This window comes from Lepus europaeus, chromosome 15 (assembly GCF_033115175.1).
Source record: "Lepus europaeus isolate LE1 chromosome 15, mLepTim1.pri, whole genome shotgun sequence".
NCBI lineage: Eukaryota > Metazoa > Chordata > Mammalia > Lagomorpha > Leporidae > Lepus > Lepus europaeus.
Window position 1 is genome coordinate 53025485 of NC_084841.1, and position 27772 is coordinate 53053256.

At 36.9% G+C, this 27772-nt stretch overlaps 1 protein-coding gene across 3 annotated transcripts in view; it reads right to left on the minus strand.

The window, feature by feature from the left end:
* Window positions 1–810: 810 nt before the first annotated feature.
* TRIM23 (tripartite motif containing 23) overlaps window positions 811–27772 on the minus strand; it is a 31079-nt gene continuing 4117 nt past the window's right edge. Inside the window, exons 2-11 of one of the 3 annotated variants that reach the window (XM_062212106.1) lie at window positions 27153–27315; window positions 24574–24695; window positions 21713–21991; window positions 20946–21128; window positions 18474–18689; window positions 10661–10795; window positions 7468–7597; window positions 6508–6618; window positions 4509–4633; window positions 811–3018 (exon numbers count right to left, since the gene is read on the minus strand). In XM_062212106.1, the coding sequence (XP_062068090.1) occupies window positions 2839–3018; window positions 4509–4633; window positions 6508–6618; window positions 7468–7597; window positions 10661–10795; window positions 18474–18689; window positions 20946–21128; window positions 21713–21991; window positions 24574–24695; window positions 27153–27315 (1644 nt within the window). In that variant the 3' untranslated portion in view covers window positions 811–2838. The remainder of the gene's footprint in view (window positions 3019–4508; window positions 4634–6507; window positions 6619–7467; window positions 7598–10660; window positions 10796–18473; window positions 18690–20945; window positions 21129–21712; window positions 21992–24573; window positions 24696–27152; window positions 27316–27772) is intronic. The other 2 variants (XM_062212108.1, XM_062212107.1) reach the window with 2 other exon arrangements.

The window sequence follows — 27772 nt, forward strand, 5'->3', positions numbered from 1 at the left end:
GTCTCATGCTTATTCAACAGTCCATTCAACAGTCCATTCATCCTTACACTGTTTTAAAGCTATTTTTCCAAACTGAGAACTATCCCAACATGACATAAACTTTCTCTTAGCAATATTAGTGCATAGACTATGGCTACATTTTAAAATGACCATTTGAAATGCTACATTCTCATATGAAACAGTAAATATAAAATTTAAAAAGCAATAGAAATTTAATTTTCCTCAATGCCAAGTTTTAGCTCCTCCAAAATGCTGCATTTGTATTACTTAAATGAGATCTTGGGGCCGGCGCCATGGCTCACTTGGCTAATCATCTGCCTGAGGCGCCAGCACCCCATATGGGTACTGGGTTCTAGTCTCGGTTGCTCCTCTTCCAGTCCAGCTCTCTTCTGTGGCCTGGGAAGGCAGTGGAGAATGGCCCAAGTGCTTGGGCGCCTGCACCCGCGTGGGAGACCAGGAGGAAGCACCTGGCTCCTGGCTTTGGATCAGCGTAGCTCTGGCCATAGTGGCCATTTGGGGGTGGATCAATGGAAGGAAGACCTTTCTCTCTGTCTCTCTCTCTCACTGTCTAACTCTTATCTGTCAAATTAAAAAAAAAAAAAATGAGATCTATGTTGCAAACACAAAATAAACTACTTCTAAATCTTTCTTATCAAATAAACTACCTCTTAGATAAGCAAGTCAATCCCCACAACTTTTTTATTGTCTCTCTTAACTACAGCACAAATAATGACTTTTTAAGTTATTTACTAATAGATAGATGGTTCAAGAAACACCTTTTAGAGTAATGAGAGCAATTCTCATTTCAAATGATTTTAACATTTTTATTGCTGTCTGTACTGATCATAAATGTACTTCAAATAAGGGTTTCTGGTGGTTATAAAGCATTCCTGAATTAGAGAACAGGGCTATATACTTGACAACTTGGCTTTATGTATATCATACAATAATACTTAGGCTTAATACAGAAATCATCTAGCTGGCAAATCCTAATATATTGTATTTTAAAACATGAAATTCTTAAATTTTATATTTCCCAGGGGAAACTGCACAATTTAAATTAATCAGTAGTGAAAAAATACAACCACAAACAGTAATAGGAGCCTGAGAAAAATATTTCTTTAAGAAAAATCACAAACACACTTTCTTGATATATACACTATCATCAAGCCTAAGAACAAGTTTTAAATTGAACATCTTCACTTACATGCTAAGAATGAGAATTACAAAATTGGTGAAATAATTTACAAGAATGTTCACATGTTAGTGTTACACTTTTTCAATTACCTAGTAGAGAAAACAGTTCAAGGGCTCACAGGCAAATGCAATACTATTTTACTTTTCACAGTTAATTGAAATCAGTCACTTATTAAATAATTTAATCCCAAATTACTATTTATGCACACAAACTACACTTATAACAGCATGACCTTTTAAATGAAAAATAAAGGACAAAATAGATTTACTTATTTACATGTTGCCCATAACACTGATGGGATTTTTAATGCTTTGCTTTTTTAAAGTTTTGTTTAAAAAATTTTTTTTTGAAAAGACTGAACCAAAACACTGTCACCCAAAAGTAACATCTTGTCATCTGACATTACCACACTTAACAACAGTTCCAACTGATAAGTTTAAATATCCAATTCATCTTGGATTATGAAGAGCATTTAAAAAAAAAATCTCAGTGTAGCTCATTTAAATATAATAAATCGTGCTTCCCTAAGAGAATATCTTTTGAAAATGAAAATGAAGAGAATAAAATATCTTTAATCACAACACTGCATACTAAATGTAAACTCTTGGAATATTTTTTTTCCTTTAGACCTATTTTTCCTCTTAAATAACTTTTCAAAGCCTCGTCATGAGCCTTGATCACATTTTATTATTGAGATAAATGTGCTCATTTGGGGAAATATTCTAAAGTAAGAAGCATTTCTCACTGCTTATATAATTTTTCTTAAAAAGTAGTTTTCTATAATTCTCTACATTGTGTATAAAGCTGACACTGATCTTCTGTGTGACTTACTATGTTTTATCTATAGTCAATCCCACAAAGGATCTGATATTATTCTAAAAAATTTTATTTTAAATATGTTGAAAAATAGAAGGACCAAGTTAGAACTCTGACCTAGGATGTACCACATAAGCCCAGGTTCAGTCCTGGAAATGAGTCTTTCATAAGTGAAGATCAGATGACTTTCACAGTTTCTTATTTCAATATAGTACTAATCTGACCATCAGGTCTAGTTAAATAACATTTCACTCTGTCTCACTGTTTCATATAAAATGCTTTAGGAGAATGTTTTAATAAAACACTATATAAAATATCTTAAATCTTTAGCTTATAGTTTTTAGCATTAAAGGTGTTCTGTTACATGGAACATAAAAGTAATCATATTACCCAAAGGTGCAGTTTGCCTACTATCTCATTTCTAATTACTGCCACAAGTCAGTGAAAAGGCAGGCTAAGGAAGAAGCTGTACCTCCATTCTTCACACAGAGGTTCTACTAGACAGCTATTCCTTTTTCACTGAAAGAATAAACCTTCACTTATTCTTTCTCTGACTACTTCTTTCCCAATATGTGAGTCACCACTCTGAAAAATTTAAATTACATGTACTTTTTAAATGTATACTCAAGAAATCTCTATTTAACACAAACTGCTCAGATACTTAAATTTGGCCACAAAATAACTTTTTTTAAGCAATAGTGTACTTAATTCCCAGTTTAAGATTCCTTTTGCTAATCATCTTTGAGGTGTAGAATTTCTTATAACATATAACGTGAAAAATAACTCTTAAAACACAAAACTTTACAGAACTGCTACATTTTAAATCAAGCAACATCCAGTACTCCTGCGGCCACAAGTTGCCGTGAGAGCCAGTCTAACCCTTCGTACAGCCCCATACCACTTCGAGCATCACAGCCCTGAATATACCAGCTACGGCCACAGCACAGTTTATGGAGACTGAGCAGTTCAGTGATTTCTTCTACTGATAGTGCTCCAGCAACATCCTGAAAGATATGCACACATCATGTTTTATCAGTTTATCCAAATTAACATTTTTCTACTTAATACTATTTACATAAAAATGTGTTGAAGCATACTAACAGAAGCCCAAACAAAAGTTAAAACCTAGACCCATCTTTCAATAATTACTCTGAGATTAATATGAACAGAAAAAATTAAAGCTTTGTTTACAATGAGTATTTTGTAACAGCAGCCTTACCATGAAACAATAAAAGCCATGAAACCTAAAGGAAAGATATGACCTAAGTAACACAAGTATACCACAAAATATGCTATAAAGAGAGAGTATATAATGAAGAGTTACAGCATTCTCACTCCAAACATCTCCTACACTGACAGTAACAATATGTATTTTTCCAGAAAATTTGCAGCTCATGCAAATAAACACAATAGAACATTTTCATCATTAACAGTCTGAGAGGTGGACAATGGTATTTCAGTATGTCTTACTCAAATGTCTTCAGTCATAAGTAAATATATCAATTCTTAATAGCTTAGCTGTTTTTATTATGGGGGAAAATTCCTTATTCATCATACTGTTCCCCTTCTATGACATTGACTCTACTCCACCTGTCTTCTCTTCACAGCTTAAAAGCATTCTAAAAGCTTAGGTTCAGGATTGAGGAATCTTCAGCTACTCTCAGTGTGTCATCTTCCCCATTCAATCAACAAATTCTAAAAATTTTGCCAAAAAAACATGTCTTCCATTGGCTTCTACTTTTCTGTTCCCCTAATTCATACTCTTGTTAACTCTCAGTTGAATTATATCAGCAGTTTACTGCATCTCCCTATCCTCACTCTCTTGCCCTGATTTCATTCTACATTCTAACCCCCGAACCACAATCTTAAAATCTGGGTATATCTTACAACCCACTAGTCAAAAACATTTTGATGGTTCTCTTTTGCTAAATCTCAGTCCAGCCCAGGCAGGCCTTCAAATGTGATCACCTCTGTTACTCTAGCTTTTCTCTTGATCTTCTTGCATCTCTCATACAGGTCTGCTTGCTGCTCCTAAAAATCACTCAGATTACTATTTTCTCTGCCTGGAATGTTCTTTCCTTCAAATACTTAAATTCTTATCCATAATATCAACTCATCATAATTTCAACCTAAATTCTACTTTTTAAAAATCTTTCAAGATACCATCTTTAGAATCTCTCCCAATTATCCATAATACTTTTAAAGTATTATTGAAGTTATTTACCGGTTTTCTTTGTATTAGAATCTCACATATGTATTAACATACATACATAGGAATGTCTGGTATCAACTATTTTGTTTTTTTGTATTCCAAACTATCCAGCATAGCACTTTCCACAGGGAATGTACTTGAAATACACGGTAGAAATGTTGTAACTCTATTGAATTGATTCTCTTTTGAAATCTTTCTACTTGCCTTATGATATGGAATGCATGACTACTAAGGAATACTAAATACTAGAATGATAAATATTCAGAAATAAAATTGCATTACCTGTTTATTAGCAAAAATCAGTAGCAAAGCATCTCGGAGTTCTTTTTCCGTTAACAACTTTGCAAGTTCACTATGTGCTTCACTAATTCTGTCTCTATGACTGCTATCAACAACAAATACAACAGCTTCCAAAAAACAAAAGCCACAAAAATATTCAGTTAGTCATTTGTCAAGTTTCAATGAATTAAAAAATGTTTATTTAATTCTCTAATTATTATATTATAGTTAGAGTCTATCTACCATCACTATTTTCACATAATGACTGCCTTAAATTACAGTAGTTCATATAAATTGTCAGGTTTGGTTTTCCCTATCAATGATGGATTTACAATACTTGCTCCATCAAACACAAGTTGCTATGTATATTAATGTTTTTCTCTTGACTAGTGAAAATTATGCCTCTTAGGATTTTCTACCTACTGATGGCACTTGTTTTCTGAAGACTATGTTATTTACGAAAAGATAATCTTTAAAATAAAAAATCAGAATCTTTCTTCAAAGATCTCTTTATCTCAGCTAAATATCCCCAGACTTTCAAGCATTCCTCATATTCAAGATTTTATTTTCTATTAACTATGATTCATAGTAAACTTAATATCAAAAATTTCAATGTAAAAAGTTACCTAGTCTACCATCTATGTGGAAGATAGGATGACACAGGGAATAGGTAGCATGAACATAAGCCTCACAGTGGGGTATAAGAGGTGCTATGCTTAGGACCTTGTTTAGGTGGTTCCCCTCAAAAGTTCCTGTGTTGGAAGCTTGGTCCCCAGTGTCCTGATGTTAACAGATGGTAGGATGTTTAAAAAGTAGGGCATTAGGGGGATGTTGTAAGAAAACTGAATGCATGCCACTGGGAAGAAATAGCACAGTTATGAGACCACATTTGCTTACTGGCTTCCTGTCTCTCACACACTCCCAACACTTCTACAATAATGTGATGCACCTGAGGGGTTCTTCCCAGAGCCAACATTATGCTACAAAGACTTTCTACCTGCAAACTGTGGGCTAAATAAACCTTTTTTTTTTTCTTTATATATTACCCAGCCACGAGTATTTTGGTATAATAACAGAAAACAGACTAATACAAGAGGCTAAAGTGTAGAGTAGGGCCCAAATGTGAACACAAGTGGAGCATATGTTTGGTCAAAAGCAAATCACTGTAGGTTTCTCAGCAGGTTGAACCAACTTGAGCAGCAAAACCATACATCACAAATTCAAATTATTACCACCATTTTCCCAGAGATTATATCTGTATGAAGAATACTGAAATATACATTAATTGATAACAGCACAAAAGGCAAATAGTCTTAACCATCTATATAGCTAAGTATGGCCTCTATTCTCTAATGATGGGTTATCATGAATAAACCAAAAAAGTATACATCCCCATCTTACCATAATCATTTGCTTAAAATAAGGACCTGGTCACTGATATTTAATTGTATAAAAAATATTTAATCAATTTTTAGAAATTTAGACTAGAGGGGCTTGTGCCATGGCATAGTAAGTTAGGCTTCTGCCTGAAGCGCCAGCATCCCATATGGATGCCGGTTGAAGTCCTGGCTGCTCCACTTCCAATCCAGCTCTCTGTTGGTGGCCTGGGAAAGCAGCAGAGGATGGCCCAAACACTTGGGCCCCTGCACCCATGTGGGAGACCGGAGGAAGCTTCTGTTTCCTGTCTTCAGATCAGCACAGCTCTGGCCATTGTGGCCATTTGGGGAATGAACCAGTGGGTGGAAGACCCCTCTTTCTTTCTCTCTCTCTCTCTCTCTCTCTCTCTCTCTCTTTCTCTCTCTCTCTCTGTGTGTGTGTGTGTCTCCCTCTCTCTGTAACTCTGCCTCTCAAATAAATCTTAAAAAAAAAAGAAATAAAAAGAAATTTAGAATAGAATTCAACAGAATTACAATCAAATTTTAGCTAATTTCACTTGAACCAGTATACTAAAGACTGTTACCCTAAAATTTTGTAAAGTTAAGATGTTATTTGTGACTCTTACCTTGGGTATTAAGGTAATAATGTTTCCACAATGGTCTTAACTTGTGTTTTCCACCTACATCCCAAATAGTGAATTTCAGATTTTTATATTCAACGGTTTCCACATTAAAACCTGTTTTAAAAAGAGTTCCTTTATATTGTACTTCTACTTACAATGAGTGACATACCACAGGCAACCCTCTGTTTATAATAATGACTTACAAAGTATCTGCATGCAGCAATATTTACTGAAGTCCACCTAACTCCTCTCCAAATCCTACATTGGGAATGAATACCTTTAACAGCTGCTAACCATCTAATCCTGGACCAGAGTCCTTAGGACATTGAAATCCATCAATCTGTCAAGTACGTACCCTACTATCCTGTCACCACTAACCCTCAGCCTGAGTCACCATCCTCTATTCTTTTCAACTGTCCTATCAATAGTTTGTTCCTTCTCACTATCCCACCATCCACATTTTAATCCCATGGTCACTGAACCCTGCATTTTTCTGTGAAATGCTGGTATCTCAGAGATAAAAGAGAGCCCAATTGCACAATACAGCAGTATCAAATAAGACCCCAAGAACTAAGCTGTAAGCTAGAGTTTGTCTACAAAATGTACGTTAAGGTAAATAGCAATAATTGATGCTGGTATCAAGTCAAAACCCTGCCTGCATCCCATGTGAGTGTCAGTTTCAGTCCATGCTGCTCCACTTTCTGATTCTGCTCCCTGTAAAGCACTTGGGAAAGTAGCAGAAGATGGCCCAAGTACTGAAGCCCTTGCTAGCCATGTGGGAGACCTGCATGGAGTTCCAGGATCTAGGCTTCGCCCAGACCAGCCCATTGCAGCCATTTCAGGAGTGAACCAGCAAATAGAAATGGAAGATTTCTCTCTCCTTCTCTCACTGTAACTCTGCCTTTCAAATAAATAAATATATAAACCTCAAAAAAAAAAAATAAGGCAATACCTGTAACTTACCAATTGTTGGAATGGGCTGCATAAATTCATCCTGTTTCAATTTAAACAAAATAGTAGTTTTTCCAGCACCATCCAATCCTAATGTGACAACTCGAATTTCCATTTTTGGTCCAATGTGAACTCTATTGTCCTGCAATTTAAAATCTTTTTATTTGTATACACTTAGCAAGCAATAGCATTTATATTTTATCTTTATAAAGCACCTCTGTTAATTATTTCCATGTCTCCTTAACCCACTGCAATTCAAGTTGTATTTCTCAAAATCCCCTGAATCCAATCTCAAGAAACTGAATTCTCTCTCATAGCTAAATGTCTCCTTAGTAAAACTGGCCACATTCTCTTGCTACAAAAAACACAAAACAATACCCACTTCATTGTCCTACATTTTCCAGCTCAAATGAATCTTCTTTCAATAATCTATTTTTTTTAAATTCAAAATAATTAAATAAAAATAGAAACTGCTGCAAACTTTCCAGAAGTGTCATATACGATTAGTCTGGTATATTCATAACTGCTTCTGGATACTTCCGTGTGCACACACTGGCCAACATACTCAAATAAAACAGACACACTTTTAAAAAACACCCTATGGGGAGATTCCAAGATGGCTGAACAGAGAAAAGATACTGCTGATTTCAAGGAGTGGAAGACAGCAGAAAAGCAGAGGAAGCACATTCCCAGGGGAAGAGATGGAGAGAGGTTTGCAGGAGAAATTCTACAGAAAGAAGGACACCATGCAGCAGCATGGGAACAGCTGACACACAGCAGCCAGTGGAGACACAGCTTCTGAGAGCGAGGTAAGAGCAGACTGTAGCAGCCTATGCCACTGGTGATACTGCATGAGGGAGATCCTCCCAGACACTGACTTTGACTCCAGTCTGGAGCCCTAGCTGAGGGGAGGGTAACCCACATTTCTTTCACTCCACAAAAGTGCCCGGCAACCAGCAGGGAGAAGACACCATCCTGACACCAGTAGAGGCTGCTGTGGCTCACGCATGTGACCAAGGGATTTTACCAGAGGGAAAAATCCATGTTTCCCACTGACTCCAAAAATTTTTCATCTTCTAAAACTGAAACTCTGTACTTTTTCTTTCTTTTTTTTTGACAGGCAGAGTGGATAGTGAGAGAGAGAGACAGAGAGAAAGGTCTTCGTTTGCTGTTGGTTCACCCTCCAATGGCTGCTGCAGCCGGCACACTGCGTTGATCCGAAGCCAGGAGCCAGGTGCTTCTCCTGGTCTCCCATGCGGGTGCAGGGCCCAAGGACTTGGGCCATCCTCCACTGCACTCCCGGGCCACAGCAGAGAGCTGGCCTGGAAGAGGGGCAACCAGGACAGAAGCCGGCGCCCTGACCGGGACTAGAACCTCGTGTACTGGCACCACAGGCGGAGAATTAGCCTATTGAGCCACCACGCCGGCAGAAACTCAGTACTTTTTAAACAACAGTTTCCCCTTCTTCCCTATCCTCAGCCCCTGGTAATCACTATTCTATTTTCTGTTTCTACAAAACTGATTCGTTACAGACTTCATATATTTGGAATCATATAAAATTTGTCTTTTTGTAGATTGCTTATTTTACTTAGCACAATGTCCCCAAAGTTCATTCATGTTGTATCATGTCCCTTTAAAGCTAAGTAATACTTCTTTGTGTGTGGTATATTCATAAATGGTATACCATATACATATTTGTTTAAACTGTTTAAATTCTGATGTCTTAATGGTTGGTTGATTAAGGATGGAAACTTGATCCAATGATGGCATCTGCGGGAGGGAGGGCAGTGGATGTCTTTGGGTCACTGGGGGTATTCACTTGGAGGGTGGTTCTCTGGAGAGGTTTTGATTATTTCAGTTCAAGTTCAGCCTAGGTGATCTTACTTGTTTCCTGGCACGTAATTATTGCCACCATACCCTCAATAACCAGCTTCCACCAAATGCAGGACAACGGGGATAACACCAGATCCTGCAAGCTCCACTGAAGGCTGAAATAAATCTTCTGTTTCCTAAAAAGCTCCTCTCAAGGTTTTTTTTTTTTTTTTTTTTGACAGGCAGAGTGGATAGTGAGAGAGAGAGACAGAGAGAAAGGTCTTCCTTTTTGCCGTTGGTTCACCCTCCAATGGCCACTGCGGCCGGCGCATCTCGCTGATCCGAAGCCAGGAGCCAGGTGCTTCTCCTGGTCTCCAATGCGGGTGCAGGGCCCAAGGACTTGGGCCATCCTCCACTGCCTTCCCGGGCCATAGCAGAGAGCTGGCCTGGAAGAGGGGCAACTGGGATAGAACCCGGCGCCCCCACTGGGACTAGAACCCGGTGTGCCGGCGCCGCAAGGCGGAGGATTAGCCTGTTGAGCCATTGCGCCGGCTATCTCAAGGTATTTTAAACTAACAAAAAGTAGACTGATAAAGGCATTGTTTAGATTGTCTCAAAAAAACTACTAAAAAAATTGTTTTAGAAACAATCTTGGAAATTTGAAAATATTAGTGAACATATTAAAGATTATTAAACCTTTTTGGGTATGATAATGGTATCTGGTTACGTTTTATAAAACAGACCTTATCTTGCGGCCTGTGCATGGCGTAGAATGTTAAACTTCGGCTTGCGGTGCCAACATCCCATATGGGCACTGGTTTGAGTCCCAGCTGCTCCACTTCTGATCCAGCTCCCTGCTAATGTGCCTGGAAGAGCAGTGGAGGAAGGCCCAAGTATTTTGGCCCCTGCATCCACATGGGAGACCTGGAAGAAACTCCTGACTCCTGGGTCTGACCCCGCCCTGGCCACTGCAGCCATTTGGGGAATGAACCAGTGGATGGAAGATATCTCTTTCCCTCTCTTTCTCTCTCTCCTTTTTCTACCTTTCAAATAAATACATATTTTTTATAAATAGACCTTATCTTTTAGAGATAATCTCATAGATGAAAAGACATTGGCAAAAAATGATATAATATTAAGATTTGCTTCAAAATTTGTGGGAGACTATTGGAAAAAGGGGATGAAATAAAAAGTTTATAATTGTTAAACCACAGTGATGGACACAGAAAGATTCAATGTATCATTCTTTTTTAATTTTTCACTGATAAAAGTTTTTCTTAATAATCCTGTAATTTATGAAATTCCAGGCTGTCTCTTCAGCTGATTATTATGAAATGTAAATATAATGTAATATGTCACAAAATATACCTAAAAATAAACTGCAACCCATTACCTTTGTAAAAGTGACAGGGATGCTGGCATCCAATTGAATGTGATCTGCAACTTCTGTAAACTGCTGTTGCTGCTTCTGCAGTGTTTCCAGTAACCTTGTAATTTCTTGTTTTGCCAAGACAACTCTGCAATCATCCTAAAAAGGGAAATACAGTATTTCTTGTAAAGTTTTTGTTAAAGAAATAAAGAAAAGAGACAAAAAATTAAATTACAATATTCAAAGTTAAATGTAAAAATTGACTAAAATAATAACTGGCATTAATAAGTTATTTAACGTCCTGTCAACATTTTAATGTATAAGTTTTGATATAGTCAGAAAGGGAATGCTGAATTGCAATAAGGATAAACCACAACCACATATGAATTTGTTTGTGAATTTCACAAAGTGTGGAATGAAAGCAGATGTGACATGGAGAGTTTGTATTGCGTGATTCCATTTGTATTAATTTCTAAAACAAGAACTCAGGATAACGGTAAGTTTTTGGGGAAAGCAGGTAATGACCAGAAGGGAGAATGATGGACTTCTGCGATACTAAAAATGTTCCAGGGGCTGGTGCTCTGACCTAGCAGGTAAAACCACCTCCTGCAGGGCCAGCATCCCATATGGATGTCAGTTTGAGTCCCTTATACTCCACTTCTGATCCAGCTCTCTGCTATGCCCTGGGAAAGCAACAGAAGATGGCCAGAGTTCTTGGGCCTCTGCACCCATGTGGTAAACACAAAAGAAGCTCCAGGTTCCTGGTTTTCTACTGATACAGCTCTGGCCATTGCGACCATTTGGGGAGTGAACCAGTGGATGGAAGACCTCTCTCTTTCTGCCTCTGCCTCTCTGTAACTCTGCCTTTCAAATAAATAAATAAATCTTTTTTTTTAATGTTCTGTTCATATATGCAAAAATCCTCAGCAAAATACTAGCTAATCAAACCCAACAACACATCAGAAAGATTACTCACTTGGACAAAGTGGGATTTATCCCTGGTATGCAGGACAGTTGAACATTCAAATTAACAAATGTGATACACCACATGAACAAATTGAAGAATAAAAACCATATGATTATCTCCATAGATGCAGAGAAAGCTTTTGAAAAATACATCCTTTTGGCCGGCGCCATGGCTTAACAGGCTAATCCTCCACCTTGCGGCACCGGCACACCGGGTTCTAGTCCCAGTTGGGGTGCCGGATTCTATCCCGGTTGCCCCTCTTCCAGGCCAGCTCTCTGCTATGGCCCGGGAAGGCAGTGGAGGATGGCCCAAGTCCTTGGGCCCTGCACCTGCATGGGAGACCAGGAGAAGCACCTGGCTCCTGGCTTCGGATCAGCGCGATGAGCTGGCCGCAGCGGCCATTGGACGGTGAACCAATGGCAAAAAGGAAGACCTTTCTCTCTGTCTCTCTCTCTCATTATCCACTCTGCCTTTAAAAAAAGAAAAAGAAAAATACATCCTTTCATGATGAAAACCTTACGCAACTGGGGACAGAAGGAACATTCCTCAATACAATGTATAACAAACCCATTGCCAACATCTTACTGAATGTGGAAAAGTTGGAAGCATTTCCTCTAAAATCTGGAACCAGACAAGGAAACCCACTCTCACCTTTGCTATTCAATATAGTCCTGGAAGTTTTAGCCAGAACAATAAGGCACAAAAAAGAAATCAAAGGGATATAAATTGGAAAGGAAGAAATCAAATTATCCCTAATTGCAGATGACATGATTTTATATATAGGGGATGCAAAAGACTCTATAGAGAGACTCTTGGAACTCATAAAAGAGTTTGGTAAAGTGGCAGGATACAAAATTCAATAGCCTTTGTATACCCAGAGAATGCCACAGCTGAGAAAGAACTTCTAAGATCAATCCTACTCACAATATCTACAGAAAATATTAAATACCTTGGAATACATTTAACTAAGGAAGTGAAAGATCTCTATGATGAAAATTAGACAACATTAAAGAAAAAAGTAGAAGAAGACACCAAGAAATGGAAAAATCTTCCATGCTCGTGGACTGGAAGAACTAGTATCATCAAAATGTCCATACTACCAAAAGCAACTTACAGATTCAACACAATCCCAATAAAAATACCAACGATAATCTTCTCAGATCCACAAGCTAAAATTCATATGCAAACACAAGAGCCATGAATAGCTAAAGCAATCTTACATAACAAAAACAAAGCTGGAAGCATCACAATACCAGATTTCAAGAAATACTACAGGGCTGTTAAAATCATAGCAGCCTGGTACTGGTACAATCAAACAGAATAGAAATGCCAGAAATCAATCCATGCATCTACAACCAACTTATCTTTGACAAAGGAGCTAAAATCAATCCCTGGAGCCAGGACAGCCAACAAATGATGCTGGGAAAACTGGATCGCCACAGTAGAAGTATGAAACAAGATGTCTACCTTACACTTCATGCAAAAATCAAATCAAAATGGAATAAGGATCTGAATCAATGACATGATACCATCAAATTACCAGAGGAAAACATTGGGGAAACTAAGCAAGACACTGGCATAGGCAAAGACTTCTTGAAAAAGACCCAGAGGTACAGGCAATCAAAGCCAAAATAGATAAATGGGATTACATAAAGATCAGAAGCTTCTGCACTGCAAAGGAAACACACAGCAAGATGAAGAGGCAACTGACAGAATAGGAGAAATTCTTTGCAAACCATGAAACTGATAGAAGATTAATATCCAGAATCTATAAAGAGCTCAAGAAACTCATCAACAATGAAAGAAACAATCCAGTTAAGAAATGAGCAAAGGATTTCAACAGGCATTTTTCAAAGGAGGAAATTCAAATGGCCAACACACATGAAAAAATGCTCTGGATTACTAGCCATCAGGGAAATGCAAATCAAAACCACAGTGAGGTTTCATCTCACCCCAGTTAGAATGGCTCTCATATAGAAAACAACAAACAATAAATGCTGGTGAGGATGTGGGGAAAAGGTACCCCAACCCTCTGTTGGTGGGAATGTAAACTGGTGCAGCCACTATGGAAGACAGTATGGAGATACATCACAGATCTGATAATAAATCTAACATATGACCCAGCCATGCCATTTCTGGGATTTTACCTAGGGGAAATGAAATCTGCACATGAAAGAGTGATCTGTACCCCCATGTTTATTGCAGCTCAATTCACAGTAGCTAACACTGGGACAAATCCAAATGTCTTTCAAGTAATGACTGGATAAGAAATTATGGCATATATATACACTATGGAATACTACTCAGCCATAAAAAGAACCAAGTTCTACCTTTTGCAACAAAACAGATGCAACTGGAAACCATTATACTTAGTGAAATAAGCCAGTCCAAAAGACAAATACCATATGTTTTCCCTGATCTGTGGTAACTAACAGAGTACCAAAAATGTAATGTATAGGAGTAAAACTGACATTTTTGAGCTTCCATGATTTTTTACAGCCCTTGTCTCTATTGTTCTGGAAAAAAGTGTTTTTTTCTTCTTAATGTTTTTTGAACTCTATATTTAGTGTAGGGTTAATTTTATGAGTACAAAGTAAACTGAAAGTAGATCATTGTAAAAATTAAGAGAGGGAATAGGAGAAGGAGGAGCAGGAAGGGTAGGAGCATGGGTGGGAGGGAGAATAAGGTAGGAAGTATCACTATGTTCCTAAATCTGTATAAATAAAGTACCTGAATTTGTATAGCTTAAATAATTTTTTTAAAAAAATCAAAAAACATGTTCTGTTACTTTATCTGGGTGCTGGCTACGTACTAATGATTAATTACTGACATTAATTAATTGAAAATTTAGCCTGCTCAACACTTATGCACATATTTTTATATGTATGTCCTGCTTTATAAAAATAAAAATAAAAATAATTTAAGATATACATGTGGTGGTTAAAAAAATAAAGATAAAACTGTGAAAAGTTGACCTGACTTAAAAACACACAAGGTGGGGCTGGCGCTGTGACACAGTAGTCTAAGCCCCCACATGGACTACAGCTGTGTCCCTGCGGCTCCTCTTCCAATCCAGCTCTCTGCTTATTCTGTAGGAAAGCAGTGGAAGATGGCCCAAGTGCCCAGGCCCCTGCACCCATATGAGAGACCTGGAAGAAACTCCTGGTTCCTGGTTTCAGATTGGCCCAGCTCCAGCCATTGCAGCCATTTGGAGAGTGAAGCAGTGGATAGAAGATCTTTCTCTCTGTCTCTTCCTCTCTCTGACTGTAACTCTGCCTCTCAAATAAATAAATAAAATCTTAAAAAAAAATGAAGCAACAATAATGAAAATAGCACAAAAATAGATACATATACCAAAGGCACACAATGGAGAACCCAAACATAAATTCATGTATTTATAACTAACTGATTTTCATGAAATACATTAAGAACATACACTGAAGAAAGGACAATGTCTTTAATAAATGGTGCTGGGAAAAGAGGATATCCATAAGCAGAAGAATAAAACAACCCCTATCTCTTACCACATACAAAAACCAACTAAAAATGTATCAAATGTGAGACCCAAAACTATCAAGCTACTAGAAAGAAACATAGGGGGAAAGTCCCATGACACTAGTCTAGGAAAAGATTTTTTGGATATGACCCCTAACAAGCACCAGCAACAAAAGCAAACAATTAGTAAATGAGATCGCATCAAATCAAAAAGCAAATGACCCAATCAAGAGAGTGAAAAGGCAACCTATAGAATGGTAGAAAATATTTACAAACTTCATCAAATAAAGAATTAATATCCAAATAAGACAGATAAATGGCCAATAAGTAAATGAAAAAATGTTCAACATCATTAATCATCGAGGAAACGCTAATCAAAACCATAATGAGATACCAGCTCACCTCAGTTAGAATGGTTATTATCAAAAAACACACAAAAAACAAATACTGATAAGGATGTAGGAATGGAGAACTCTTGTATGCTGTTTCTAGGAATGTTATAGTACAGTCATTATGAAAAACATTATTGAGGCTTCTCGATAAACTAAAAAAGAGAACTACCGTATAATGAAGCAATTTCACTACTAGGTATGTTTCCTCAAGAATGGAACTCACTATGTTGAAGAGATATCTGCATTCCTATGCTTATTGCAGTACTATTCATAATAGCAAGATATAGAATCAAAATAGGTATTCATCCATGGATGGGTGGATAAAGAAAACATGATATATATATATATATAATGGACTATTATTCAGTCATAAAAAAGGAAATTCTGTCACTTGCACCAACATGGATAGAACTAAAGGACATATTATATGAATTTAATCAGTCACAAAAACCACATGTTCTCACTATATGAATGAAAACTGAAAATGTGACATCAAAGAAGTAAAGAATAGGGAAGATGGGAGCTAACACAGTTAAAGAGTACACGGTGGGGGGCCAGCGCTGTGGTGCAGTGGGTTAACGCCCTGGCCTAAAGCGCGAGCAGCCCATATGGCTGCTGGTTTGAGTTCGGCTGCTCCTCTTCTGATCCAGCTCTCTGCTATGGCCTGGGAAAGCAGTGGAAGATGGCCCAAGTCCTTGGGCCCCTGCACCCACGTGGGAGACCTGGAGGAAGCTCCTGGCTGCTGGCTTCAGATGGGCGCAGCTCCAGCTGTTGCGGCCAATTGGGGAGTGAACCACTGGGTGAAAGACCTCTCTCTCTCTCTCTCTCTGCCTCTCCTCTCTCTGTGTAACTCTGACTTTCAAATAAATAAATAAATCTTTTAAAAAAAGAGTACATGGTGGGGGTGACAACACTATGGTGTAGTAAGTTAAGCCTCCGCCTGCAGTGCCGGCATTCTATATGGGCACCAGTTCAAATCCCAGCTGCTCCACTTCCAATTCAGCTCCTGGGTAATGGCCTAGGAAAGCACCAAAAGATGGTCCAAGTTCTGGGGCTCCTGAAGCCACAGGAGAGACCCAAAGGAAGCTCCTGACTCCAGATCGACTTAGCTCTAGCCATTGCGGCCATTTGGGGAGTGAACCAGCAAATGGAAGACCTTTCTCTCTGCCTTTCCTTCTCTCTCTGTAACTCTGCCTCTCAAATAAATAGATAAATCTTTAAAAAAAAAAAAAAAGAGTACATGGATACAGCTGGATAGGAGGAAGAACTTCTAATGTCTTAAGTATGGCTGACAATAATTGTATATTCACATAGCTAGGAGATAGGATTTTGAAAGTCCCAAAAACAAAGAATTGATAAATGTTGGAGCTGATATATTTGCGCATTATACACTGCATATTATATGCACATATTGAAATACCACATGGTATCCCATATGTGTCCACAATTATTATCAATTTTAAAATCAGTGAATTAAAAAATTAATAAATCATCTGCAAATTTGTAACAAAGTCTTACGACACTTCAACCATTATGAAACACAGATTTGTCATTAGACTGAAGTTAAGAACCACTGAATTAGAACAGAGTAGCACATGCTGGAGAGGTACCCAGTGAAAGAACAAGGTGGAAAGCAGGCATTTGGTACAGTGGGACACCAGTACCCCATGTCAGAGTGCTTGTAATTAAAACCCCACTCTGTCTCTAATTCCAGCTTCCTGCTACTGCAAACTCTAAGAAAACAGCATGTGACAGCTCAAGTGGTGAGGGCCCGAGCACCATGTGGGAGAACAGACTTATGGCAACAGTCTGACCCAGCCCTGGCTGTTAATGCAGGCATCTGGAGAAGTGAACCAGCAGATAGAAAATCTCCTTCTTTGTAATTCTTTCAAATAATTCTTTAAAGTTTTATATATTTATTTTTTATTTACTTTTATCTGAAAGGCAGACAGAAAGAGAGAGTGAACTTTCATCTGCTGGTTCAGTCCCCAAATGCCCGCAACAGCCTGGACTGGGCTAGGCCAGAGGCTAGAGCCAGAACAACATTCATGTCTCCCACATGCATGGCAGGGACTCAAGTGCTGCTGCCTCTCAGGTTGTGCATCAGCAGGAAGCCAGATGAAAAACGCAGACAGGAACTGGTCCCAGGGCCTCTGATATGGGATACAGGTGATCCCAAGCAGGAGCTGTGTCTCAGCATCCACCTCTCAAATAAATTTTTAAATAATAAAAAAAAAAGGAAAGAAAGAAAGAAGAAGTTACAAAGAACAGCAAACATTTGTGCTAGACCTTGAAGGAAGAGGATTTTCACTATCAGAAAAGACAGAGGCGGCCGGTGCCGTGGCTCAATAGACTAATCCTCCGCCTGCAGCACTGGCACATCGGGTTCTAGTCCCGGTTGGGGCGCCGGATTCTGTCTCAGTTGCCCCTCTTCCAGGCCAGCTCTCTGCTGTGGCCCAGGAGTACAGTGCAGGATGGCCCACGTGCTTGGGCCCTGCACCTGCATGGGAGACCAGGAGAAACACCTGGCTCCTGCCATCAGATCAGCGCAGTGCGCCGGCCGCAGTAGCCATTGAGGGGTGAACCAACAGAAAAAGGAAGACCTTTCTCTCTGTCTCTCTCTCTGTCTACTCTGCCTGTCAAAAAAGAAAAAAGAAAGAAAAAGAAAAGAAAAGACAGAGGCACTCCAAGCAGAAAGAACAGTATACACCTGACATGAAAAGTATGAAAGGGCTTGGCAGCACTGAAGAATGAATGAAGCTAGAGGGCTTCTGGAATCCGTAACGTTATGGTGAGGAAGGTACTGAAGGAAAGGATGCTGATATGCTTGGTGTAGCAATTTCAAATTAGAGATCATGTCCTAAGCACAATGTTAAAGCATGTGACAGAACACATTAAGTTAACAAAATAGACTAGTGTGTAGTTTTTGTAATTATCTACTTAATGTTACAACAAAGAGCCTAACAACATTTAACCTACCTACCTGTTGTAAAGTCTTTTCACAATGGAGGCAGGCTGTTGAAACCTGAGACAACAAAATAGTCATATCTTCCTGTTGCTGCCTGAGCCAAATTAGCTTTTCACGAACATGAGCATCAACAACACTTAGAGCCATTTCTTCTTGTCGACACAGAGTTTCATGTAGATCAGAAAAATAAGCTCGGACACATGATCGAGCATTCTCTGCAGTACCTGGTACCTAAAGAAATACAATTTTCAACAACTGTAATATTAACAAAGATTTTATAACTGAAATGATGAAATAAGTTACATAGCATCTATACCCTCAAAAATTCCAAGTTTTAAATCTCCATGTTACTTTGGAAATTTATATTTATTAAATAAAAGTTAAAAAACAATCTCCATGTTAGATTTTTCTCCTTAACTATAGACTGTGGCCATACAATTATCTACAAATGGCATCTCCAGCAAAATGTTACACCTAATCTACCCCCAAATCCTTGTTACTTTCATCTCAGTAAATGGCATTTCCATCCTCCAGGTTTTTGAAATCAAAAACAATTGGAGTTAACCTTAACATCTCCCTTTAATGTACCACAACTCATCCCTTGGCAAATTCTTTAAAACTTCTTTAAGGAGCCAGCATTGCTGCAAAGTAGGTTTGAGACCGGCTGCTCCACTTCCAATTCAACTCCCTGTTAATGTGCCTACAAAGGCAGTGGAAGATGGCCCTACTGCTTGGGCTCCTGCACTCATGTGGGAGATAAGGAAGAAGCTCCTGGCTCCTGGCTTTGGCCTGGCCCAGACCTGGCCGTTGAGGCTATTTGGGGAGTGAACCAGTAAACTGAAGTTCTCTCTCTCTGTTCTCCTTTCTCTGTAACTCTACCTTTCAAATAAATAAAAATAAATAAATCTTTAAAATATTTATTATATGTATATATTATACATTGCAATAATACATATTATATATTAATAGTATATTAAATATTAATTATATTTATATTTATTAATATTATATTATTATAATTATTAGTTATATATTATGTATAATATATTACATATTATATATTATATAAATATGTAATATATTATATTTTATATATTATATACAATATATAATATATATTATATATTACATTATTGTTAATATATTATATAATACTATATAATATAATATAGTATTATATAATATTATATACTATATATTATATATAATATTAAATGATTAATAATTAAATGATAATAAATATAATAATAATATAATAATAAATAATATAAATATAATTGATGATTATATTGATTATATATAATTGTATATAATTAATATTATATATTATATACAATTAATAGTTATAATAATATTAAAAATTAAAATAAATATAATTAGATATTAAATATGATGTGCAAATGTTATGTATTATATATATATAATATATCGTGTATAATTATATAAAATATTATATATGAAATATATATGACATAATACATAAAATATATTACATATTATATATTGTATATAATATGCATAATATATATTATAGTAAATAATTATATAAAACATTATATAATATATATCAGTTTATATAGATTATATAGACTGTATAATATATTATTTTATTATTATATATTATATTATATTATTATATTATATTATTTATTTTATTATTATAGTGTATATTATGTATTGTTATATATATTACATAATATATTTAATATATATTATATCATCTTATATCCATGATGATAGATATATATATATGACTTCTTTAAAGTCTCAAATCCATGTACTTCTGTCCATTTTCACTACCATAGTATCATAGGACAGAAGCACTTCTGAACTGGGCATTTCAACATCTTCATGCTTCCAATCTTGTTGCTCCTCCACTTCATCTTCTACATTTCAGAGCAACCTTTATGCAGATCTGATTGTGCCATTTCTCTGTCAATTCTTCAGGGGCTCATCATTGCCCTTAAGCTAAGTTCTGAACCCTTGAATATGGCTGACAAAATCATGGATGATTTAGTCTTTAATTCTCCAAACTCTACTTGCCATGCTCCATTCAATATTCAGAAGTTCCAATCACAGTGAACTTGTGTTTCAACAGGAAGCCTAACCCTCACTGCCAGGCATTTTAATATACTGTTCCTCTCCAGAGCAACTCACTCCCTATCCTGCTCATTCTCTTGACTGTATTCCTGCAAATTTCAGTTCAGAATCACTACTAGGAAGCTTTTCCTGACACACAAAAATTGTTGTCCTTGTTATACATGTCAAGGAACCCTGTAGTTCCCACCCACAAAACAGTTACCACACTTAAAACTATCTTTCTTCCATGATGAATTACACATTCCATTAAAACAGAGGTTTTTTAAACTTATTTCCAGTGACTGATGCAGTACAGAATTCATGTTAACTGTTCAATAAATACTTACTAGAAGATGGAAAGATGTGAACAAAAAAGGATAAGGAAAGAGGGAAGAAAGAAATCCATACATGTTCTGTGTGAGCCATTCCAATTCCATCTTCAACTATTTGTTCTCCACCTTCAATGTGCTGAACAATTCCAACTAGTTTTCTGGAATAATCTGCTATTTCCTCAGTGAACGTCCGTATGCAGTGAGCCATATCTAAAATTGATGCTCGAATCTGATTAGCTTCTGGTTCCAGTACTGAATGCTATAAAATGCAACAAAATCATAGGAAAAAACTCACAGCTTTGGCTAATGATACTAAAAAATTATTTAAGACCTTCCTATTAAAACAAAAAAGATCAGTCTCAAGTGGCCTTTTTAACACATTTAGAAATGTATATAAGAAGTTAAACAATATGAATTCATTTTAACTCCTTCATGAAAAAAGAAAACTTTCCTGCACATAATTTAAAATTTGGAAGTCCATCTATCACTCAACAAGAAACCGAGAGATAATCTCTAAAATTATCCTATAAGAAATGTTCATCAATAAACTTACATCCTGTCAAAACAACCCAGTACATTATGAAAACACAAACTCAAAGAAGAGAATTTTTCCTTCTTGCTAGAAAGCTATTTTTCAGTAGAGAAAGAATCATGATGCCTCTCTGACATTTTTCTGACATTCAGAAATAAAGATCTCTCATTTCTTTATATACTGCAAAGCCTAACACATTCCTCCCTTATCTCTTCTTCAACCTCTACTTTTAGGATAAAGATCCAGGTAGATGAAAACAAATGCTGGGCTGGTAAACTAGCTAGAGGCATTCAGTTTAATTAGATTCATACCTTGTGACCTTGGTGTTTTCCGTATTCTTTGCAGACACAGCACATGAGTGGGCTACTTTGACAACCTTCTTCCAAACAAACAAACTCAATGGCATGCACCTGGTGCTGAGAGCACATGGTTTTCTCATGAGGTTTATCAGCTAGAGGCACTCGCCTGTGCTTTGCTAAAGTCTTTGTAGAATGAGTACCTTGGGAACACTCTGAGCACAAGTGAGTTGCACATACAGTGCAGTATACAGATGCAACATGAGCTTCATCTTCATCACAACGAATAATGCTCTGACAAACAAAAAAGTAATGTCTTAAAACTGAATTCAATCATTATAACATGACAAATTTTAAAATACAAAAGCCCATGATCTTTTTTAACAAATCAGACTTTTATATGAAAATATACTGATAATTATGTACAAGAGTCATTAGTTACTCATCTAAGAAAGCATTCATTTCTACAGGTAAGTGAGAAGCTATTTCCAGGATAGATTACCAATACCTATTATGAATTTGAGGCCAAAAATAGTCTACCACATATTCTCACAAATATCATAGTCAGTACAGTACAGACAGTACAGATCTCTTCCATCAAATATCTTCACTTTACACATAAGAAACTAGGCCACAGAAAGGTTAAAGTTTTTTTAAGATTAAACAAAAAAAATCTGACATTAAATATATCTCCATGATGTAAGTATAAGCACTACTTGTCATGATGATGGATAGGAAGGAAAAACACATCAATACTATTCTATTTAACCTGGGAGTACACATCCAAGTCAACTGTAAAGGTTTTAAAAACACAGATGCACAGGTTCCAAACTGGGACATTATTCCAACAGGCTATAGGTGAAGCATGGACCTGTGTATTTTTTTTGTAAATATACACAAGTATATTCTAGTAGCTCCACAGATGAGTCTATCATACATTCATGGTTGGAAACCACTGATCTGAGCAAATAAAAATAATAGAACACCATTTATGCATCTAAATATTATTTCTAATTTTCTTAAAAAAGCACTTCAAGTGGGTAAAAAATTGTTATGTCAAACTCAATAATGATTTCAAAACTTTGGCTGAATACTGAAAGGACATAATTAGAAGGCTTTTAACTAAATGTACTATACATTTTTCCAGGAATAAAAATTAGAAAATACATCAATGGTGTTGTGTTCATTATCACATTAAACAAAAAAAAAAGAATCCAAAATTGGCAAGCTTTGTTTATAATTATAAGAAATGTATATTGTAACAAAAAAATCCACATCTTCTGTTATCCAGACCTGAAGTTGAGAAAGCAAACCTCAGATGACACTAAAAGCCTTTCGAAATAAAGATTAAAAAAAAAAATCATATGAAAGACTGCAAAAATCACAGAAAAAGGAGTGCTTCAGTTTGAAATTCATTTCACTGACTCACTTTAATGTGAAGAATTATAATCTAGTAGAAGGAAAATAGAAATCTAACTTTTTTTTTGATACAAAATACTTGACTTTAAAGTCAGTCACCAAAATCACTGACAATTACTTAATACAAATATTCTCCTATCTAGAACAGTCTAAGCAAGCCACATCTTGTACTATATAAGGTATGCGGACAATTCCTTAAGTGCTAATAATGTATTTTAACATTGTTAAAATCAATGTTAGTGAATTTTTTCTAGTATTTAGTAGACATCTGCCTGTCTGCACAAAGAGAATATGTCTACACATAATTCTTGAATATATTTAGTAATAATTTCCTCAGAAGCTATTGCTACTTAAAGGGACTTTGCATTGGGACTGGCAAGCCACCACCTGCAATACTGGCATCCCATATGGGCACCAGCTTGAGTACCAGCTGTTTCATTTCTGATCCAACTCCCTGTTAATGCACCTGGAAAAGTAGTGAGAGATGGCTCAAGTGCTTAGAATCTTGCCACCCACATGGGAGATCAGATGGAGTTTCAGGTGCTGGCTTCTGCCTGGCCCAGCTCCAGCCATTGCAGTCATTTGAGGAGTGAACCAGCAAATGGAAGATGCTCTCTCTAATTCTGCCTTTCAAATAAAATAAGTAAATCTTTAAAAAAAAAAAAAAAAAGGGAGGGGGGCGCGGGGAATTTTGTCTTAACATTAAAAGGCCTCTGGTGGGAGTTTCTCTTTCTTTTGTGGTGCTTTATTTTTGACCACTTTTGTTCTCTCTGCTCCAGTGTAGCTGACACAACCTTTTTACTCTTCTATCATCTTCTTAATCTTTTTCACTTTATCCATGGGTAGAATTAAATTATGATAAGGAGAAAAATTTCACACAAAAAATATGTTAGTCTTAGTTATCTTCAAAGAATTCAATTCAAAGGTTGGTACTGTGGCATACTATGTTAGGCTTCCGCCTATGGTACCGGCATCTCATATGGGTGCCAGTTCACATCCCAGCTGCTCCTCTTCTTATCCAGCTGTCTGTGAATGGCCTGGGAAAGCAATGGAAGATGGCCCAAGTGCTTGGGGCCCTGCACCCACATGGGAGACCCAGAAGAAACTCCTGGATCCTGGCTTCCAATCAGCCCAACTCTGGCCATTGTGGTCATTTGTGGAGTGAACCAGCGGAGCAAAGAACTTCCTGTCTCTCCTTCTGTCTGTAACTCTGCCTCTCAAATAAATAAATAAAATGTTTTTTAAAAAAATTCAATTCAAGTAATTCAAGTTTCAGTGTTAGTTCTGTTCTGTTGGGAATGATACTGCCTTCAGAACTGTAATGTAATGAAAAGTTGTGTTTCTAGAAATCTACCTGTTGAAGCAAATGAGGTAATATTGTTTAATAATGGCAAACATTTTTAATTCAAAGAAAAATTCATATTCACAACAAATATTTCACCAAGTTCAATCAATACCTCTCCAGATATCCCAATGGCTTCTTCTGCAGCTCCATACTGACCAATATGTCCATTCTGCAGTCGTTCCAAGAGCTCCAATAAAGCAAAATTTTTTTTCAATCCCCAGACTCCGGAATCTCCTAGAAATAGAAAAAAAAAAAAAACCTAAATCTAAAAAAATGGAATATTAATCACTCTATATCTAACCTCAAAGCAATTTTCACATTTTATAGTTTAGTCATTAATAATGTCAAATTTGTAAAATCCAGTATTTCCATTTTCTTTTTAGGCCAGAAAAACTGTCCTGTTAATGCTTTTTTTATTCTTGTTTATCTATTTTTAATGCTCACTTACAAAAAACAGAAGAATGGGGCTGGCATTGTGGCATAGAGGGTTAAGCCACCATCTACAGCACAGCACACAAGTATCCCATGTGGGTGCTGGTTCGGGTCCCCATTGCTCCACTTCAGATCCAGCTCCCTGCTAATGGCCTGGGATGGGCAGAGGAAGACAGCCCAAATGCTTGGGCCTCTGCACTCACATGGGGGACTCAAAAGCAATCTTTTTAAAAGAAGGACTTCCAACTACATCAACAGTCACTAACATGTATTACAAAGCTAGAATCACAGTAAAAATCTAACATACAAGTTATAGTAATTACAATTTCTATCCATTTTGATGTGATAACAGTCATGTTTGATCTCAAGGTAAGATATAGCTAATCATGCCCTGACATAAATTTCTCACTTAAACAATGAGGATGGTTAACACTCTATATGGCAGTATTCATGTAAAAAAGGTACAGTACTCCAAAAAGATAAAAGAAAGGTTCTATCCTCCATTTGCAAAACACTGTCATTTCTGTAACTATAGTATTATATAAAAAAGTAGTATGATATATGTATAATCTATGAAATACTAGTCAAATAAAAGAACCTCAAAATACTGACACCTTCCCCAAGCCTGCTTTTTGATTAACATTAAGTTAAAGCTATCTATAATAATACTATCACTGTCCTATATTAAGTATCTAGCAAACATACTAATACATACATTAAAGACCACCAAAACTTAAGGAATCTATTCTTTCCCTAGAATAAAACATTTTAAAACATGTTTCTCTGTATTTTAAAACTAACTTTATCTGTGTATGGATAAATTGTTTGTATTGTTTTCCACTTGACATATACTATTTACATATTAAAACAGTTTTCAATAGTGCTACTGACCTGGAAAAAGAGATAATAAACTTGTTATTCTGGAGAAAACGCCCTAAAGAAAAAAGTATAAACTCAGAGAATTTATATTGTGTCTATAAAATAATTATTCAAATGTTAATGTTACTATTTCCAAATCTGTATCTCCAGCGCTATGGCATATTAGGCTAAGCCTCTGCCTGCAGTGCCAGCATCCTGTACGGGTACCGTTTCATGTTCTGGCTGCCCCTCTTCAGATCCAGCTCTCTGCTATGGCCTGGGAAAGCAGTAAAGGTGGGCCAAGTCCTTGGGCTCCTGCACCCATGTGGGAGACCTGGAAGAAGCTCCTGGCTCCTGGCTTTTGATTGGCCCAGCTCTGGATGTTGCTGCCATTTGGGGAGTGAACCAGGGGATGGAAGACATTTCTCCTTGTCTTTTTTTTTTTTTTTTTTTGACAGGCAGAGTGGATAGTGAGAGAGAGAGAGACAGAGAGAAAGGTCTTCCTTTTTGCCGTTGGTTCACCCTCCAATGGCCGCTGCGACCAGCGCATCTCGCTGATCCGAAGCCAGGAGCTAGGTGCTTCTCCCGGTCTCCCATGCGGGTGCAGGGCCCAAGGACTTGGGCCATCCTCCACTGCCTTCCCGGGCCATAGCAGAGAGCTGGCCTGGAAGAGGGGCAACCGGGACAGAATCCGGCGCCCCGACTGGGACTAGAACACGGTGTGCCAGCGCCGCAAGGCGGAGGGTTAGCCTGTTAAGCCACGGTGCCGTCCTTCTCTTTGTCTTTCCCTCTCTGTCTGTAACTCTATCTCCCAAATAAATAAATAAAAATCTTAAAAAAAAAAAAACAGTATGCAGGAAACTGAAAAAAATCTGTGATGCCTTTAAACTAATTTTAACAGAAAAGAAGTAGTTATCGTAACTATAAATATTTCTGTCTCTGATATTATTAAATAAAAACATGCTAAGACTGAAATGAATTATCTGTATTTTCATACTTGGTTTAATTTGTAAAGAACAAATTATTTTAATAGTGTTTTATTAATTAACATTCTAATATTTATGATTGATGGTAAACAGTGTTTATCGATATTAATATTTTATTAATTTTGTTTTATTAATGGCTTCAGGCAAATTACTCTGTGATCTATATTCTTATTTGAGGGGCAGCATGTTTTTATTAGGTACCTTAAAGCTCTTCATGAGTAAGTACTGAATACAAACACCTCAGAAGATAAATTCAGAGGGGGTTAGTTTATGTTTAGAAGACCACTGATTTTAATAGAAACTCAGACTTTTCTGAACCTTTTATAATTTTAAAAATGAATAGAAACAAATTGTTTTCTAAGGCATCTGTATTACATGAATAATTTTCTGCCTTAAATCCAAATAATTTCCCCACCGAGGTCTGTTACTTGGCGATCAAACGGGCAGCGGATTGCTCTCCCATGAAGAGGGAGGCGGGTGAGGCAGTCGTGACAGACAGTGTGGCCGCACAGCAGAAGGCGAGGTACTTTGTCTCCTTGTAAGGAAAAGACATCTTCACAAACTCCACACTCCAGCACCTAACATTTGCAAAGGAAACGTGCTCTTTAAACAATGTTAAAAACATACATATTTTAGGTTTAAATAAAAACTGACCTAAAACATAAAAAAGTCAATGGAAAAATGGGATTAAATGTTTATTTGGGGGCACAAATTTAGAAACCCATGAAATGGATCTTCAAAAAGTTAATAGAAAAACGTATATTATGAAAAAAAACCATGCATGGATTTCAATAAAATTTCACACCAAAATAAAGTTATCTTTCAGTTCCATTTTCCATCAACTTGTTGAAGTACTCTCATAGACTGAATCATTCCTATTATTTTTAATCTTCCATGAAAAACTGTTGAAGCCGTAAAACCTTAAATCACTTTTTAGCCATTCCATCAGAACAGATCCTGCCAAAATCATGTCATACTGAAAGCCCCCTCAAGTACTGTTAGTCATCAAGATAATGTTGTAAATTAACATCATTT